The sequence below is a fragment of the Anomalospiza imberbis genome, chromosome 27, assembly GCF_031753505.1.
Source record: "Anomalospiza imberbis isolate Cuckoo-Finch-1a 21T00152 chromosome 27, ASM3175350v1, whole genome shotgun sequence".
Lineage (NCBI taxonomy): Eukaryota > Metazoa > Chordata > Aves > Passeriformes > Viduidae > Anomalospiza > Anomalospiza imberbis.
Genome location: NC_089707.1, coordinates 874,674 through 892,534, shown reverse-complemented (window position 1 = coordinate 892,534; position 17,861 = coordinate 874,674). Strand labels below are relative to the sequence as shown.

General features: G+C 63.0%; 2 protein-coding genes across 4 annotated transcripts; both read right to left on the bottom strand.

Annotated features, from left to right (window-relative positions):
- Positions 1 to 517: 517 nt before the first annotated feature.
- On the bottom strand, positions 518 to 3,325 carry LOC137463067 (GRAM domain-containing protein 2A-like). Of its 2 annotated transcripts, XM_068173991.1 has the most exons (11): positions 3,203 to 3,325; positions 3,034 to 3,109; positions 2,663 to 2,836; positions 2,469 to 2,567; positions 2,277 to 2,348; positions 2,141 to 2,200; positions 1,816 to 1,879; positions 1,454 to 1,564; positions 1,248 to 1,350; positions 933 to 1,044; positions 518 to 861 (listed from the first exon to the last, which is right to left on the bottom strand). In XM_068173991.1, exons 1-10 carry the CDS (start codon positions 3,307 to 3,309, stop codon positions 933 to 935), a joined length of 978 nt encoding a protein of 325 aa, XP_068030092.1. In that variant the 5' UTR covers positions 3,310 to 3,325; the 3' UTR covers positions 518 to 861. The 2 variants fall into 2 exon arrangements, with proteins under 2 accessions (XP_068030092.1, XP_068030093.1); XM_068173992.1 differs by having other exon boundaries at positions 518 to 1,044.
- A 4,026-nt stretch (positions 3,326 to 7,351) lies between these two features.
- On the bottom strand, positions 7,352 to 17,122 carry MFSD12 (major facilitator superfamily domain containing 12). 2 transcript variants are annotated; one of them, XM_068173743.1, is made up of 10 exons: positions 16,798 to 17,122; positions 11,991 to 12,201; positions 11,046 to 11,169; positions 10,628 to 10,825; positions 10,324 to 10,416; positions 10,150 to 10,242; positions 9,269 to 9,439; positions 8,936 to 9,030; positions 8,139 to 8,269; positions 7,352 to 7,558 (listed from the first exon to the last, which is right to left on the bottom strand). In XM_068173743.1, exons 1-10 carry the CDS (start codon positions 17,084 to 17,086, stop codon positions 7,464 to 7,466), a joined length of 1,500 nt encoding a protein of 499 aa, XP_068029844.1. In that variant the 5' UTR covers positions 17,087 to 17,122; the 3' UTR covers positions 7,352 to 7,463. The 2 variants fall into 2 exon arrangements, with proteins under 2 accessions (XP_068029844.1, XP_068029845.1); XM_068173744.1 differs by lacking the exon at positions 7,352 to 7,558 and having other exon boundaries at positions 8,136 to 8,269; positions 8,936 to 9,025.
- Positions 17,123 to 17,861: the final 739 nt, after the last annotated feature.

The window sequence follows — 17,861 nt, the reverse complement described above, 5'->3', positions numbered from 1 at the left end:
CCAGGGCCCCTTAACTGGCCTTGAATGGGATTAAGCTCCAGGGCTTTGTGCTGGGTGGATCCTTCTGTGGGGTGCAGGTTCTGCTGTGCCCCCACCTCTGCTCCCACGCCCAGTTTATGCTCAGCACCTGTGGGAACCCATTGTCCTGTGACTCTACACCTGCTGGAACCCCTTCCTCTGGCAGGTGAGCCCTGTCCTAGGGAAGGAGCAGGGTAAGAGCCAGGGCCTGGCCAGCTGCACGGCCCTGGGGCTCCCTGGTGGCCCCCACAACTCCCTTCCCTTCTGGCTCCCACTGTCACCAGCAGCAGCCAGTGCCCTGGGGGCTGCTCAGGGTTTTCTGCTACTCCCTGGACCCCTGGGACATCAGCACCTGGAGCTGCCTCCCCACACCAGTCAGAGACAAAGCCCCTGGTCCTGCTGTGCCCTGGTCTGTTCTGGGAAGCAGGGGGTGCATGGGGGCTGGTTCATGCTCATCCTGTGGCATCTGGCCCAGCAAATAATAAGTATTAATATAATATAGATTTTTATTAATCTTTATTAATAGAATATTCTGTTCTCTGTGCCACTGCCTTGCCTGGGGCTTGGCCCCCTCTGCCTGCTCCCTCTTGGCAGGGAGGGCTGGCTGGGAGTAGGTGCTGACTCCAGCCCCCCTTCCCTGCTCTCTGCCCCACCAGGAGCTCCCTGGGTCTCTTCTGCTGCTGCTCAGGGTGGGCAGACAGGGAGAGATGGAGTCTCTCAGCCCTGTGGGGAGCTGGAAGGGACTTGGTGACAGAGCCCCCCCGAGAGGCCAAGGAAGGGCTCAGAGCAGCCCCTGAGCCCCGGCTGGAGCTCTGGTCATGGTCCTCAGTGGCCTCACGTTGTCTTGTACCTGGGGGGAGGCAGGGTGAGGAGGAGTCTCTGCTGGGGACAGACACCCCCCCCATGCCCCCCACTCACTGCTGTGACAGGTTGAGGTCTGGCCCAACCCCCACGAAGGACAGCTGCTGCTCCAGCTCCGCGATGCGCAGGCCGATGTACCCCGAGGACAGCAGCAAGGCCACCATGCTGGGGACAGGCCAGCGTCAGCCAGGGGGCACAGGGTGGCCACATGGGGCAAGGAGCAGTGCCACACCAGGCCCCCGTGCGCTCGCCCTGGGGATGGGGATCTGAGTGCACCCCGGCCTGCCCGTGCCACCCTGGAGAGGCTGTGTCAGTAGGGATGGGGACCGGGGCTGTGAGCACGGGGGACTCACAGCCTGGGGACTCACAGCAGCAGGTAGATGATGATGATGATGTTGAGAGAACTCAGCTGGGGGTTTATCCGGGCCCAAAGTGCAGTGGCCCAGGCCCAGAGCACAGTGTGGGGTCCCCCTGTCAGGACAAAGCAGTGTTAGTAGCACTGAGAGTCCGTGCTCGGCTCTGCCAGGGTGTAAACCCCAGGATCATCCCCCCCATCCCGAGCCCCCTGACCCACCCCAGAGGCCACGTGTCTCTGCTGAGGGCACCCCTTCGCTGCTGTGGGGAACCAGCAGGGCCACCTCGCCATCCTCGTCCTCCGCTTGCCTTGATCTTGGGTTTGGCTCATCTGCAGGTGACCAGGAGACACTCAATGAATGCCCCAGGGAGGGGTCTAGGTGTCCTGGGGGCACACGGGGCCACAAAGTGTTGATCCTGCACTCCCTGGAGCTCTGGGGGGTGAGGGCCGCGCGGTCCCCCCCAGACCACGCGTGTCTGGGGCGGAGGAGCAGAGCCCAGAGCTGCCGGTGGGGCACAGAAGCCGGCAGGGACACGGCAGGGCTGTGAGCAGGCGAGGAGTGCACCAGCGTGGCGTCTCACCCGGGACTTCCTGGAGGCTGTTGGGCTCCGGGGTGCTCTGCTCCAGGGCTGATTGGCTCGAGATCTGGAAGAGGACAAGCCCCGGTCATGATGTGTGTCCTCAAGGCACCTGTCCCACTGCCATGGGGACACGGGCAGGACCTGATGGGACCTGTGTCACCCACAAGAAGGGAGGGTCCTTGGGTCTGCGCTGCCTGGGGCTGGGGCTTTTCATGTTCCCTCCCATGTCTTCCCAGGGGCCGCTGCACCCAGCCCAGCCCATCCAAGGGGCTAGGACCACCCCTCCTCCTGTTGTACCCTCCTGCCCTCCATTCCCTGGCCTTACCTGAGACTTCCCAAGGGTTTCCTCACAGCTCACTGAGTCTCGGGAGCTCTGGCCGCTGTCCTGGACAAGGAGAGATGAAGGGAGGTGCCCTGCAATGGATGGATGGAGCCCCCCTGCCCATCCAGTCCCCATGTACCTGCAGGTGTTTGCACACCGACCTCAGGAGCTGGTACGTGGCCTCTCGCTGGCGCAGCGACACAAAGAGGAACTGCCGGGGAGCGAGAAGGGGATTTGTGCCACAGCTGCCCCCTCGGTCACGGCCCAGAGGGGACCGAAACACTCCAGATAGCCCCAGGTGAGGCTGCCCCAGCACTGTCCCCGCTCTCACCTTTTCCCCCTTGGCCGTGCGGATGCTGATTGCGTTGGGCACCAGCAGCGCCGTGTTGGTCTTTTTGAGGGCTGAGACGGAGGCGACAGGGACCACGGCCTGTGCCGGGTGGGGGACAGGCTGTGTCACTGTGTTCTCGGCTGCCACCTGTGCCCCTGCCTGCCCCGCCGGCCCCACGCCTGCTCCAGCCCCACCTTGATGTCCTTGAGCAGGAGGTTGGAGTGGAAGCAGATGTGGTGAGAGGACACGTAGAGGCGGCCATGGTAGGGCATTTCTCTCTGCCAGGCGCACGAGAAGCAGCCCAGCAGCACGTCCTGCTCGGCGAGCTCCCCAAAGGCCCGGCGATAGCTACTGTCCTGCTTGCTCGGCTGCGGGAGGTTGGGGGGTTGGTGCTCGGGGCCAGCCCTGGCACCGCGGGTGCCCTGCAGCCCCTTGCTCCATCACCACATCTGCCTCGGAGCCGGGACGAGCCTTCCCTCGATTCCCGCCCCAAAAGAGCGTCCAGCCGAGCCCACGGGGCTGGGGCTGGGGTCCTGCTCCTCAGCTCCGGTACCCAAAGACTCACCGAGGGGGATGGGGGTCCCTGCCTGCCCGCGGCCGCCTGCTCTGTCTCCTTGCAGGAGGACTCATAGGTTCTGGATCTGGAAGGAGGCATCGGAGGGGGTGACTCGAGGGGCACAGGTGGGATGTGGGGCTGGCATGCGGGATGCGCCCCCATGAGGGGCAGCACCCACCTGGTGAGCTTGGGCTGCTCCAGCTGGGCACTTCCCCTCTCCTCCAGGCTCCGCCAGTGCTTCTCCCCCAGTACCTCCCGCCTGCTGCGCCTCAGCTTCCCCGGCATGAGGGATGAGTCCGACAGCTGGGAGAGAGGGGGCAGGTTGTGGGGACAGTCTATTCCTGCAGCACAGCAGATCCCAGTGTCACCAACCCGTCCCTCCACCGGGGAGGACACGGGGACGGGGCTCAGGCCACGCCGGGACCGGGACAGCAGAGCCCACCCGGTCTCATGACCCCTTTGCCTGTCCCATGCTGCGACCTCCGTGGGCAGCAGGGGCTGGGCTGACGGGGAAGGGGTGAACCCTGTTCCGGCGGGTGACGGGAAAAGTGAGCCCCTGACCGCGGGTGCCGGCGCGGTGCTGGGCGCGGGAGTGCGTGGCCGGGCCGGTTCCAGAGGGGACGGGAAGGCGGCTGCGGCCCCAGCCCCACGCGCGGCCCCAGAACCCCGTCCCGGGCAGGCCCCGCGCGGTACCTGCTGGGGGCACAGCCGGGACCCCCTCCCGTCGGAGCTGTCCCGCTCCCACTGCTTCCAGCGCCGTTCCTGCTCCGCTGCCACCTCCTCCTCCTCCTCCTCTTCCTCCTCCTCCTCCTCCTCCCGAGGAAGGGCAGCGGGCGGGGCCGGGCGGCCGCGGCAGGTTCGTAGGGAGCGGCCGGGGCAGCCCCAGCCCGAAACACCCGGGGCTACGCGGGGTGAGCCCTAGCCCGGCCCCGGGAGAACGCGGGACCGGCCAGCTGCCCCCCAAACCAGCTGCAAACGCACTCCAGTCCCAGCAGTGCCGAGAACCAGCGCGGCACAGCCCCAGACCCGCGGCATTCTGCACTCCTGGGGCATTTCACAGTGGGCACTCCGCAAACCCGGGACATCCCGCAGTGCCGGGCCACCGCACGGCTGCGTCCGCCCGGTGCTCGCTCCCCTCCCTCCCGCCCCCGCGGCCAGGCAGTGCTGGGGGCACGCCCGCCCCTCGCCCCGGGGGTCTCTGCCGTGGGACCCCCAGAGGGAAGTGGGGAGCGGGCACGGCCGGGCGGGGGGCGCTGGGCAGAGCTGGGACCGCGCCCCCGCCACCGGCCCTGGGCAGGTGCGAAGGCCACGGACACAGCCCGGCTCGGCCCCTGCTCTCTGGACCGGGGCTGATAACGCCCTTCCCGCTGCGGGGAAACGCCATAAAGCCGGGCCGGCCCGAGGTGGGACACGGCGCGGCCCGGGGGGCTGCACCCCGCACGCCCGGGCTCCCGCTCCAGCCGCCTGGATCCCGTTCCATTCCCGGCCGCGCTCGGGGTGTCCCTCCCTGCCCTTGGCCACACCCTGCCACACCCTCCATCCCCCTGCACCCCCCTCACCCCACACTCGTGTCCTCCGTGCACACAGGACCCCACAGCCCCCATGGGGACCCCACAGCCGCAGGGGCTCCGTGCCAGCCCACCCAGACACACGGAGCTGAGAGTGCAGGAACAGGGCACGGACGGGGGCCATGGAGAATCCCCGGCATGGAGCCAGGCTGGGAGAGCTGGGCGTGCTCCCCTGGAGAGGAGAAGGCTCCAGGGAGAGCTCAGAGCCCCTTGCAGGGCCTGAAGGGGCTCCAGGAGAGCTGGAGAGGGACTGGGGACAAGGCCTGGAGGGACAGGACACAGGGAATGGCTCCCACTGCCAGAGGGCAGGGCTGGATGGGATATTGGGAATTAGGAATTGTTCCCTGGCAGGGTGGGCAGGCCCTGGCCCAGGGTGCCCAGAGCAGCTGGGGCTGCCCCTGGATCCCTGGCAGTGCCCAAGGCCAGGCTGGACAGGGCTTGGAGCAGCCTGGGACAGTGGGAGGTGTCCCTGCCAGGGCAGGGCTGGCACTGGATGGGCTTTGAGGTCCCTCCCAGCCCAAAGCATCCCATGGGTTATGCACTGACCCCGGCACCCTCCTGCTCACACCTCGTGTGCACACAGCACATCCCCGCACACACGCGTGGCACACACAGGCACGGACACACAGGTACACAAACACAGGCACACAAACTCAGGATCGTGTACGTGTCAGCCAGGGACACACACACACACACAGAGTCACACACATGTTCACACACTCACACATGTTCACACTCAGACACACACGTGTTCACACTCACACACTCATGTTCACTCACGTTCACACTCACACATATGTTCACACACACACATATGTTCACACACACACTCACGTTCACACTCACACTTGTTCACACACACTCACACACATATTCACACTCACACTCACACACGTTCACACACACATGTTCACATACACACACACATATTCACACACACTCACGTTCACACTCACACACGTTCACACTCACACATGCTCACACACACACATGTTCACACTCACACACATGTTCACACTCACACACGTTCACACTCACACACGTTCACACTCACACACATATTCACACTCACACACTCACGTTCACACACACATGTTCACACACACACACATGTTCACACACAATGTTCACACTCACACACACACATATGTTCACACACACACATGTTCACACTCACACTCGTTCACTCACACACATGTTCACACACACTCACACACATGTTCACACACACACGTTCACACACTCACACACATGTTCACACTCACGTTCACACACACACACATGTTCACACTCACACACACACATATGTTCACACACACACACATGTTCACACTCACACACACGTGTTCACACACACACACACACATGTTCACACACATGTTCACACACACACATGTTCACACTCACACACATATGTTCACACACACACACATGTTCACACTCACACACACGTGTTCACACACACACACACACATGTTCACACACATGTTCACACACACACACATGTTCACACTCACACACACGTGTTCACACACACACACACATGTTCACACACATGTTCACATACACACACATTCACACTCACACACTCACGTTCACACTCACACTCGTTCACACTCACACACATGTTCACACACACGTTCACACACATGTTCACACACATACGTTCACACACACACACACACATGTTCACACACTCACACTCAGACACACGTTCACACACACACACACACACACACACGTTCACACACACACGTGTTCACACTCACACACACACGTGTTCACACTCACTTACACACACGTGTTCACACACACTCTCCCTCCCTCTCAGTCCCCGCCCCCGCCGCGCACGGGCCTCTCCCATTGGCTGTCTCGTCGCGGGGGCGGGGCTCCGCGCACGGACCAATCAGTTGTCCCCAGCGCTGCCCGCGCTCCGTTCCGCGCGCGGGGCCGCTGAGGGGCCGCCATGGCCGCTGAGGGGCCGCCATGGCCGCTGAGGGGCCGTCTCTGCTCCCCCGCCCCTCAGGGCGCCCCTCTGCCCCTCAGAGCGCCCCCCTGCCCCTCAGAGCGCCCCTCTGCCCCTCAGGGCGCCCCTCTGCCCCTCAGAGCACCCCTCTGCCCCTCAGAGCGCCCCTCTGCCCCTCAAAGCGCCCCTCAGGGCGCCCCTCTGCTCCTCAGAGCACCCTTGCCCCTCAGAGCGCCCCCCTGCCCCTCACAGCACCCCTCTGCCCCTCAGGGCGCCCCTCTGCCCCTCAGAGCGCCCCTCTGCCCCTCAGGACCCCCTCTGCCCCTCAGGGCGCCCCTCTGCCTGGGGCCAGGCAGGAGCAGCACCGGGCTCCCCCCAAACTCCGTGTGCCCCCAAACCTGCTCCAGCCCCAGCTGCGGGTCCTGCACCCCTGCGCGGAGCCCACCCTCCATACGGGGCCGTCAGCGCTGTGTTTGTTTTTTTCTCTCCTTTTTCTCCTCCTTTATAAAGTGCCGTTTGTACGTATTGACCTTACAAAAGCAGGTTAAAACCTCGGGCCAAGCGCTCCCCTCTTCTGGGGCTGCCCCGGCCTGGCCTAGGCCCTTCTAGTGTTCATTGTGCAGGTGAGAGATGACAGGTGACCCTGCCCCGGTGACACCGCACCAGGGACAGCCTTCATCGGCCCGGTGGGGCCTGGGACACCAGAGTCCAGGATGGGGACATGAGGTCAGGGTGGGAATGTGAGTCCAGTGCAAGGAGACAGGGTGCGGTCACCCCCTCCCCAGACTCCGGTGGCCCCCAGTGCAGGGGAGCCTCCAGACTCGGAGTGTGGCACCACGGTGGCCCAGAACATGGTGGCCGAGGACACAGCCCTGAGGACACGGTGGCCAAGGGCACAGCCCCGCTCAGTTGACGGTGCTGCTCTGGCTCTCTCCCTCAGTGCTCCCAGTGCCACTTTCGGGGGTCCTTGCGCTGCTCAGCCCCTGCAGGCTGACAGCACCTGGAGGAAGAGGAGGAAGGGACAGGTCAGGAGAGATGGAAGCATGGGGTGACCCTCACGTGCTGGCCTGGCCCTCCTGGACTCTTTTGTTAGCACCAGGGGCCTGACCCAGCATGGCCCCAAGCAGCACGAGGGGTCTGTCCTGTTCCCCCACCCCACAGCGAGGCACAGGCACCCCGAGAGGCAAAACTGGTACTGAGCAGGAGAGTTGGCTCCTCAGCCTGCCAAAGGTCACCCCATAATCCCCCACGTTTGCTGCCACCTCTTGGAGCCCCAGGGCCAGCGTGGCCATAACCAGGCCAGGGGGCTGTTGCCCCCCAGAAGGGCACAGCAAGCAAACACAGCCCCTCTCTGGGGGCAGCAGGGCAGTGAGACAATGGCCCTGCCCTGTGTCCTACTATGAGGGTTCCCCTGCAAGCATGGCCACAAGCCAGCCCAGTAATGACAGTGCTCCCACTGCTGCCCCACTGGGGCCATCTGCAAAGACACTGTGGCTTTAGCCCAGGCTAGCACTGACCACAGGGCTCCCAGTGCCCCCAGCCCCACACTGGGCTGCCCCAAAGCCCTCAGCCCCACTCACGGTAGCGGATCCGGATGGGCCACACCATGATGGAGCACAGTGTGGTGACAGCGGCGACACCGATGCCACCAGTGACCAGCACCATCACCCAGCGGTAGAAGTCGACACAGGCAGGGCAGCACAGCTCAGTCCTGTGAGGACAGGCAGGGATGGGGTTGGAAGCCAGGACTGGGGTCCCAGGCTACAGGCAATGGTCCCACGTCTTCAGAGTCAGGACTGGATTCCACTGGGATGCGAGGGGAAGGCCCAGGGCAAGGATATCCCCAGGGTATGGCTTGGGCCCTTGTCCAAGGCCAGGAGAGAAGGTGAAGAAGGGTTTAAGACAAATGAGAGCTGGACAAGAGAAGCCTCCAGGGAGACCTCAGAGCCCCTTCCAGTGCCTAAAGGGGCTCCAGGAGAGCTGGAGAGGGACTTGGGACAAGAGATGAGGGGACAGGACAAGGAGGAATGGTTTCTCACTACCACAGGGCAGGGTTAGATGGGATATTGGGAAATAATTCTTCCCTTTGAGGGTGAGGAGGCCCTGGTACAGGTTGCCCAGAGCAGTGGTGGCTTCCCCATCCCTGGAACTCTTCTAGTCCAGGTTGGACAGGGCTTGGAGCAACCTGGTATAGTGGAAAGTGTCCCTGCCCATGGCAGGGAGTGGAAGGAGATGAGCTTTAAGGTCCTTTCCAATCCAAACCACTGTGGGATTCTACAAATCCAAGCTGGTTCCCTCCTGTGTCTCTTGCTCCAACCCTGGAATATTTCCTCATGGCCTCCAAGCGATGGGAGTCCAGCTCTGCAGAGACACTTACGGGCAGGGGTGCAGGTTCTGGATCAACATCACAGCCAGGCCGTTGGCCATCTTGTCCGTGAAGCTCATGGCACCGTAGACAAACGCGCTGCTGTGCTGCAGGAGGAGAGGGAACCGCGCTGTGCCGCGCTGGGCCACGCAGCGCTGTGTGCCCTCTCATGGGCAGAGCCCTCACTGCAGCAGAGCAGCAGAGCACGGGGCACAGCACACGGGGGCCCAGCAGAGCCCCCTCCCAGCGTCTCCATCCCCTAACCCTGGCCAGTGCCCACTCCAGACCGTGGGTTCTGTGCCTACCGTGACCCCCACTCCATCCCAGCAGAAGCAGTGGCCGTACCGTGTTGGTGCCGATCAGATCTGCAGTCATAGACAGGGAGGTGACCAGGATGGTGGCTGAGCCGGCCCCGAGCAGCACCGCTAGCCCATAGATCTCATTTCCTATTGGCCTGGCCAGGGCCACCCAGGAGGCAAAGGCCAGGACCACCAGGATGCCCACGAAGTAAGTCAGCTGTGATGGGGACAGGCAGAGGGAGAAGGGGGAGCTCAAACATCAGCTGGCACTTGGTGAGGGTGGAGCAAGCAGGCAGGGCATGAGGCCAGCATTGCCCAGGACCCATGAGGGACAGACCTGGCTCTGTCCCAGCTGTCCCATTTAAACAAGGAGATCCCAAAAGCAGGTCCTTGCTGTGCTCCAGGCTGTTCTGCAGCCCAAGGGTTGAGACCCAGGCAGAATTGTGGAAGCCTCTCTGTGAGGGCGGGGGACACTCCACTGGCACCCCACAGCACGGAGGGGACACACTAGGGGAGCAGGTCCCTCCTGCTGGCATTGCAGACCATGTGCCCACCCTGGCCAGTGTAACCAGACCCTCCCTCTGTCCCTGATGGGCACCACAGGGCTCTGCAGCCCAGTCAGGCCTGCATGGACATGGTAACTCTGGGCCAGCACTGCCTTCCCCAGCCCGAGGGATGTACAAGATAGGCCCCTGCCACGATCCCTGCCCACCAACCCCAGTCCCAGTAGGACCCAGATCCCCTTCCCTGCCCACCACGCCCAGTCCCAGCAGGACCTATGCTACAGTGGGTGGTTGCTGGCAGAGGGTCCATGAAGGGTCCCTGCTCTCCAGCTCAAGTGTGCCAGGAGCTTTGCTCACAGCCAGGATCTGGCCCCTGGTGCTCTCCTGGGGTCAAACTCCAACCTCTCCAGCACCCTGGACTCACATTCCGACCAATCCATTTGTTCACAGGTTTCATGAGGAATGAGGAGAGGAACCCACTGACGTACATCACTAGGGGAATGGTGGCAATGTACTTCTGCAAGGGACAAGGACAGGGAGATGAGCCCCAGGCCACATCAGGACACCTCACGTGCCCCTGGACCTGCCCTGCACCCACCTTGGAGAGCAGCAGCGAGTTGGTCAGGTACATGGCAATGTAGGTCTGGGACAGGTTGACGATGAGGCGGGTGGCCATGTAGAGCACCGCGACCTGGGAGGGGACAGGGCCAGGACATCACCGCTCAGCCTGTGGGAAGCACCTGCCCTGCCCAGCTGTCATGGCTCAGGTGCCCAGCGGGAAGGGGATGGCCCCTCTGAGGGGGTGGATGGGTGCCCAGAACAGCTCCCCTCTCCATCCCCACCCGCTGCTAGGCAAGCCCCGTGGCAGCAGCCCAGGCCAGGGGAGTTCTGTCCAGCCATACCTGGTAGAAGGAGGGCTCCAGCAGCCAGTCCTTCCAGAGCAGCAGTGGGCGTGGGGGGCCTGAGGACTCCTTGTGCAGCAGCGGGGTGCTCTCCTCTGGCTCAGGTAGCACCCCTCGTGGGTACGGCTTCTCCTTGGTGCCCAGGTGGAAGATGAGGGAGAACACGGCCCCCAGCCCCACCACGATGAGGGCCAAGTTCTGGTGAGGCAGTAGGGGTGAGCATAGCAGTGGGGGCAGCCCACCATCAGCCCCCCAGCAGTCTGGAGGGTAAGCAGGCGTGCCCAAACCCCACGGAGGGCTCAGTGTGGCTCTGGCCCAGTAGGTGAGGTTTTAGGGCACTGCCCCCTGACTCCCTCCAGTACCTCCCCAGCTGAGCCACGGGAAGAGGGAACCCCAGGGACTGTGCCTTGCCACTCACCCGAAACACAGGGATGTCCTGTGGGCCCAGGTGCTCCATGTGGTCGGGCTGGTCCGTCTGGAAGTTCAGCAGGAGCCAGGTCAGGCCGTACACAGTGATGTTGGCCATGACAGTGAAGGCATACCTGAGTGGAAGGAAACCTTGGGGTGATGCAGAGGGATAAGCATGGGGACAGCACAGCAGGACACCTCTGCCCACAGCTGCCCTCCAAGCCAGATGTGCTACAGCCTCTGCACCCCAGTGTCATGGCTGAGGTGACACCTCTGAGGGCACAAGGCACCTGGCCAGGCCTCAGCCTTAATGCTGCAATTCCTAGTGTGCCCAGTCCAAGCCTCGGGGCAGGACTGGGAGGCAACCAAGATCCCTACAGGTCAGTCTGTTCCCCCTCCAGGCACAACTCATCCCTGCTTCACAGATGCCAGGAGCTGCCTGACCCAGTACCCCCAGAGTGGGACCACCTGGACCCACAGTTACCCCTGCTCACCCTGCTCCATGGAATAAACATCCCATCCCACATCCCAGTCCTGACAGAGATGAGTCAAGTGCACTGCCCACCTGGCCCTGGAGACATCTCGCCTCCAGAAGAGTACCCAGAGCCATGTCCAGCTCTCCTTGAGGGCATCTGGGAGGGACAGTCCCTCCCCTAAATGCCACCATCCATTCCCAAAGGAGAAGTGTCCCCAGCTCAGGGAAGTGTCCCACGGGCTGTGTCACTGACATCCCTGGCATCAAGACATTCCCTCCTGGCAGCAAAGGCTCTGGGCCACCAACCCAGGACCAGAGTCCTTTGGCACATCCCACAGGACACCCACATGGCCCAGTCCTTGTCCTGCCATGCCGAGGTGTCTGGTGTGTCACAGCACCCAGGGACCTCCTGTCACACAGTGATGGGACCCAGGGCAGCTCCCCCAGGCCCAGGTGACCTCCAGGTGTGGCTGTGCTCACCTGAAAGCTGTGAGCTCCACCTTCCCATGGTCACTGCTCACCAGCTCGGGGATGAGGGCCAGGTGGGACACCTGTGTGGCTGCCCACCCAAACTGGAAGATGATGATGAAGGGGAGGTAGTAGATGAAGGCTGCCCATTGTGGAGTGCTGTCTCTGCAGGCCAGGCAGGGGCTGAAGACAAAGGGAAAGGACACGAGGACACAGGTGGTGCCTGGGGAGAGAGAGAGTGGAGCAGTGAGAGGCTGCACACCTGGCTGGGACTCCAATGTGACACACACAGCCCTCTCCAGGACAGGTTCTACCCCAGAGCTGGGGAGGGAGGTAGGCTCCTTCCCCAGCCAGATGAGACACGTGCAGCTCCAGACACCTCCTCAGCCCATCCTGCACAGGGAATGTGGCACCCAGGCCAGACAGATACCCAACAATCAAGGTCCTTCCCCAGCACAGCACTGGCACTGCTCTGTGCCCTCAAGACACCATGACAGAGCCTCAGTGTCACGCCTACAGACACCAGGAGGTTCTGGCTATCCCCAGGTGCAGATATCCTGTCAGATAACCCCTCCCTGCTGCCTGCTCCTGGTGATATGGCACCCCTAGGCTGGGAGGGCTCTGGCTGGCTGTCCCACGGGCACTGGCTCCACGTCTGTCTCCACGTCCCCTCTCCCGTGGGGCTGCCAGAGTGGGGCTGCCAGAGAGAGCCGTGCTTCCACCACACTCACAGACATCACCTGCAGCATGACAGGGTGACACAGAGCCATGGGGGCTCCGGGAAGGGCCCGCTGAGTCAGGGACATCAGAGCCAGGCTCCTCCCTCTGCTGTGGCGGGACAGCCACAGGGACGCAGCCTGGGGACGCTGCATGTAGGGACCCTTCGCGGGGCACACAGGCCAGCCTGGCCTCGCCCTCCCCTTTCCCAAAGTTACAGTCTCTCTGCCAAGCAGCTCCACAGACCCCCAGGCACTGATGCAGAGCATGGTACCCTGTCCCACGTGTCCCCCTGTACTGTCCTACGTGTCCCCAGCTTCACTGTGTGCTGATGAAGAGCTGTTCCTACAGCTGAGGGGAACCTGCTTTGCCAAGTCCCCAAGGTACCCTTTCCACTTTGCAAGAACCTCTCTTCCTCATGAGTGATTCCTCTTCCTACCATCCATGAAGGGGAATTCCTCCTCCTTCTCCTCCTCCTCACTCCTACACAGCACAGCCATGCAGGCCAGGGCAAAGCCAAAGGTAGCAGTGACAATCCCAGCCCAGCCCCATCCATCCCACCAAGGGGTGCTGGGTCCCCACACTGGCTCACAGTGCTCACCTTTGGTGCCCCACGACCTCTGAAGGACAGGGGACTCAGGCACATGTGGTGCCTGTGCCCCAGACAAACCACAGGCACAGAAAGGTCCATGAGGGCTCAAACCAGCCCAGATCCTCTCTGTTCCCTGGGTTTTAGCTGGGCCCAGATGAGGGGTGAGGGTCCCAGGGCCCCACAGGGTCAGGCTCTGCAACCCTGTTGGGCTGTGAGGGCTTCCAGGGGAGCGCTGGGGCAGGAGCTGTGGGACCCGGCTGCTGCAGCCTCCAGAGCTGCTCCGGTGCCCACCCATGAGCCATCACCACCTGCACAACCACAGGAGTGTCACCTCCTCCTCGTGGCCCCTTGCGACAGGCAGAGTCCACCACCAGGGTCACCCCACTGGCCACCCCATGGAGCTGTGCCCATCTGGCACAGGGCTGCACCCCAATAGCCATGTACCCCAAGTGCCCAGGAGTGGCTGCACTGAGCCAGAGGGGTCCTGGGGACCCCCTGCTCTCCCAGGCAGGGCCATGGGAGCCCAGCCAAGACCATTCTGCCCTGCCTGCAGCACCCCATGGCAGGCAAAAGCCTGGCTTCTCATCTCTGGCCGTGCTGGGCAGATCACGAGAACACCCGGCTGCTCAGCACAGGCGCCTGGGGCACAGATTTTGGAACAGCACTTCCAGACAGGCTGAGACAGGCAGCAAAGAGACGCTCACCCTTCCTCCCCACTGCGTCAGGAAGCTGGACCCCATGAAAGAGCTGGCGAGCAGGCAGGGACACCCGGGACCTCCTGTGGGAACCCCCGGGGCCGTGGCCGCGGTGGGAAGATGCCATGATAGCAACTCGTGGTGTCTCACCCGCCCCGAGGCTGCGGTTTCACAGCGTTTCCTCTGATCTGAGCACGGGTTTGCCACCGGACGAGACACCCCGCTCCCACACAACACCCCTCGCTGCAGTGTGATCGAGGGAGCCGAGTGGCCCCGGCACAGCCGGATCCGGTGGGTTTGCCACCACCGCTGGTCACTGTGGTCAGCCAAGGTGGGTGCCGGGGAAGCCCCTGCCTTGGGAGTAAGGAAAACAGGCCTGGAAAACAGCCTGAGTGCCTGCTCCAGCCTGTGCTCTGCTCCCTGCAAGGCCCGAGTTAGCATTTCCCCTCTGTGCTCGCCGGGCAGCACCCGGCTGGAGCAGGGGGAGGAAACAACTCCGGCCACTTCCCTAAATCCAGGGTGCCGATGCAGCTGAGGCTGGGGCAGGGGTGAAGCTGCCCCTCCAGCACTCTCCCTGACTCACCAAGCCAAGCTCCGGGCGAGGTCAGAGGCCTTATCAGGCTGCCGTTGGGTTGCACAAAGCATTGGTCGAGATAAATTTGGGATCAAGATAAGAGGAGCCACACTGCAACCGTCCTCCCTCCCCGCGGGTGTGCTCTGGGCGAGGCAGTGCCCGGTTGTTACGGAGGGTTGTTGTCAGTGGCTATTTCTTCCATCAACTGCCCTGTCCCCAGTGCCAGCTAAGCAGGATGTGCAGGCTCCTGCACCAGTCACGGCACCAAGGACCCCTCTTCAGGCCACGCTGTGCCCTTAGAGAGGAACCAAGGACCCCTCTCTACACCACCCTGTCCCGTCAGAGAGAGACCTCGACAGATGGGTCCCCACCAGCCCCTGCACTCCATTGCATTTTTTGACCTAGGGCAGAATGCAAGGCAAACCTGTCAATAATTCCTGTGAGCCAGAGCCTCCTGTGCATCCCATGGCTGTACCCTGCTGCCGGCCCTCGGGGTGCACAGCCCCAGCAAGCACAGCCAGGGCCCCACACCATAGGGTCTCCCGCCCCGGGGACACTGAGAGCTGCTCAGGAAGCACCTGGGCTTTTGGGAAAGCCCAGATTTTACTGATGGTTTTTACTTGGTTTTGCTGCAGCTCCAAGGTCTGAGCACGTGGCTCTCACCGCAGCTCGCTGCCACCCACACATACAAAGCCTGAGGGACAGTGGGGAGCCCCCACGGTGGGATGTTGCCCAGGCAGGACAGGGATACCATGGTGCCCCTTCCCTATCCAGGCTCAGCATCCCACTGTCCCCTACACATGGAGCAGCTCTGTCCCCACCTCACTGCCGCAGGGGATCCCAGAAAGGCACCTCCCAGGCTATCCCCTCCACACAAGGCACCCCAGACCCATATCGTGTCACCCAGGGCGCACACCAGAGCCTCTTCACCTTCAACAGGGCACCCCAAAAGCCCCCAGGGCAGCTTTCCCTTCCATGGAAGAGCTGCTCCCTTCTATTCCAGGGCACACAGTTCTGCTCCCCCTCCCCAGAAAGGCTCCCACATCTTCAGGGAGACCTCCATGCCACAAGGCACCCTGGTTCCTCCCCACTCCAAGGAACCCCGAAAGCTGATCTCCCAACGCAGAAAGGCACCCTTGGACTTGTTTCTCCTCTTCCAGGGCACCCCAGAAAGGTACCCTGGGGCTGATCCTGTACCCCAGAGAGGCTCCTCCATGTCCCCCCAGCAGAGTGTCCCCTACCTATGCCCCCCCAGCAGAGCTGCTTGGGGCCAACCCCCTCCACCCAGCATCCCCCACTGTCCCCCACCCTGGGCATCCTAGAAAGGTTCCTCAAGGGTCATCCCTTTCTTCTTAGGGCATACTAGAAAGGTTCCCCTGGGTAGCCCCCACTCAGGGCACCTCAGAAATGCTCCTTGGGGCCACCCTTCTCTGTTCCGGGCACCCCAGGAGGGTGTCTCCCACCCCCGGCATCCCCGAAAATCTCCCCCAGGGTCACCCATTTTCACATGTCACCTTACATAGGCACCCTCGGTCACTCCCCCAGGATACGGCAGAAAGGCTCCCCCAGAGCCATCCTCTGCACTTAGAGCGGCCCAGAAAGGCTGACCCCCAACCCAGAGCACCCCAGAAGGTCTCCCTCACAGCCATACTCCTCCCCTCCCCTAACCAAAGCCCCTCAGGGTTACCTGTCTCTTATCTTTGGCACCCCAGCAGTGTGTCCCACCCAAGGCACCCCAGAAAGGCTCCCTATGGCCATTCATTTCCATCCGGACCAGGGCAGAAATACCACCCTGGGGGCACCCATTTTCACCCGAGACACCTTGGATAGGTACCCTTGGGCCACCCTAAGGCTCCCCCGTGTGTCCTTCAACACAGAGCAACACAGTAGGGTCCCTTGGGGCCACCCCTCTTCACTTAGTGCATCCCAGAAGGGCTCTGGATGTCCCCCGACACAGACACCCCAGAAAATCTCCCCTGGGGCCATCCCTCTTCACTTAGAGCATCACAGAAAGGCTCTGCTGGCTGTTCCGCAACACCGACACACGGAAAGCTCCCCCGGCGTCATCCCTCTGTACTTACGGCACCCCAGTAAAGTTCCCCCCTCGGATGTCGCCCACTCAGGACACCCCAGAAAGGCTCTCCCGGGGTCAGCCCTCTCCACCCGGCTCCCCCCATCAGAGCTCCCGGTCCCCGCACCCTCCGCCCAAGTGTCTCCGTTCCCTCCGGTCCCCGCACCCACCGGCCAGGTGCCAGCCCTTCCTGCGCCCGCAGCGGCCGCAGCCGTGGGCCCGGTCGGCCTCGAAGCCGAGCAGGGGCGTGCAGAGCCCGTCGGCCGCCTGCCCGGCCAGGAGCAGCCCGCCGGCCGCGCCGTGCCCGTAGCCGAGCACGGCGTGCAGGAAGGGCAGCAGGTAGGTGAACCACAGCGCCGAGCACGCGTCGTTCAGGAAGTGGCCGCACGCGAAGCTGAGCCGCGCCCGCAGCGGCAGCGCCGGGCCCGGGGACGGCGGGGACCGCGGGGGCTCCGCCATGGCCCGGCCTGAGCCCGCGGGGACAGCGGCGGGACGGGCCCGGCGGGAGGGACCGCCAGGGAATGGGAGGGGACAGGCAGGAGGGAGGAGATGGCAGGGACAGGGAGGGACCGGCCGGCTCCGCTGTCCCCCGCATCCCCCGGGGATCCGTCCTGGGCGGGGCGGCCCCGGCGGGGGGGGGCGGGACGGGGGAGCGCCCAGTTACACCAGTTACACCAGTGGTGTCCGCACAGCGGGTGAATGCGGGTTACACCAGTGCTGTCCCCACTCCCATCCCACGGGACTCCGCTGCTCTCCCCACACTGCTCCCAGACGCATCACAGCTGCCCCCACGCCGTTCCCAGTCACACCAGCAGTGGCCCTGTATTGCTCCCAGTCACACCAGTACCATGGCACCGCTCCCAGTCACACCACTGTTGCCCTCATACTGCTCCCAGTCACACCCGCATTACCCCCGCACTGCTGCCAGTGACATCAGTGCTGTCCCCTTACTGCTCCCAGTCACACCAGTGCTGTTCCCAGTGACCCCAGTATTACTCCCACACTCACAGTCACTCCTGCCCTGCCCATAGCAGTCCGGCAGACCCCAGTACCCTCACACAGCTCCCAGTCACACCAGCACTGCCTGTGACAGTCCCATTACCCACAAGGGAATGTCCCAGTCACTCCAGTGTTGCAGTTCTTTAAGGAATGGTATCACCCTGCAGCAGACCCCCACAGATAGGAATGTTAGAATGACCCTTAAACCCTAGAGGGAACCTATTTGCCATAGGCC

What these genes read in the sequence shown, in the direction of transcription:
- LOC137463067 (XM_068173992.1), bottom strand. Translation starts at nt 3,309, where the DNA reads ATGCCGGGGAAGCTGAGGCGCAGCAGGCGGGAGGTACTGGGGGAGAAG. An exon ending in CGGTGTGCAAACACCTGCAG is followed by an intron (nt 2,201 to 2,276) that starts GTACATGGGGAC and finishes CTCCTTGTCCAG; the next exon opens with GACAGCGGCCAGAGCTCCCG. An exon ending in ATCATCATCTACCTGCTGCT is followed by an intron (nt 1,045 to 1,247) that starts GTGAGTCCCCAG and finishes GCCTGTCCCCAG; the next exon opens with CATGGTGGCCTTGCTGCTGT.
- MFSD12 (XM_068173743.1), bottom strand. Translation starts at nt 17,086, where the DNA reads ATGGCGGAGCCCCCGCGGTCCCCGCCGTCCCCGGGCCCGGCGCTGCCG. An exon ending in GAAGGGCTGGCACCTGGCCG is followed by an intron (nt 12,202 to 16,797) that starts GTGGGTGCGGGG and finishes CTCTCTCCCCAG; the next exon opens with GCACCACCTGTGTCCTCGTG. An exon ending in ATCTGATCGGCACCAACACG is followed by an intron (nt 9,031 to 9,268) that starts GTACGGCCACTG and finishes CTCCTCCTGCAG; the next exon opens with CACAGCAGCGCGTTTGTCTA.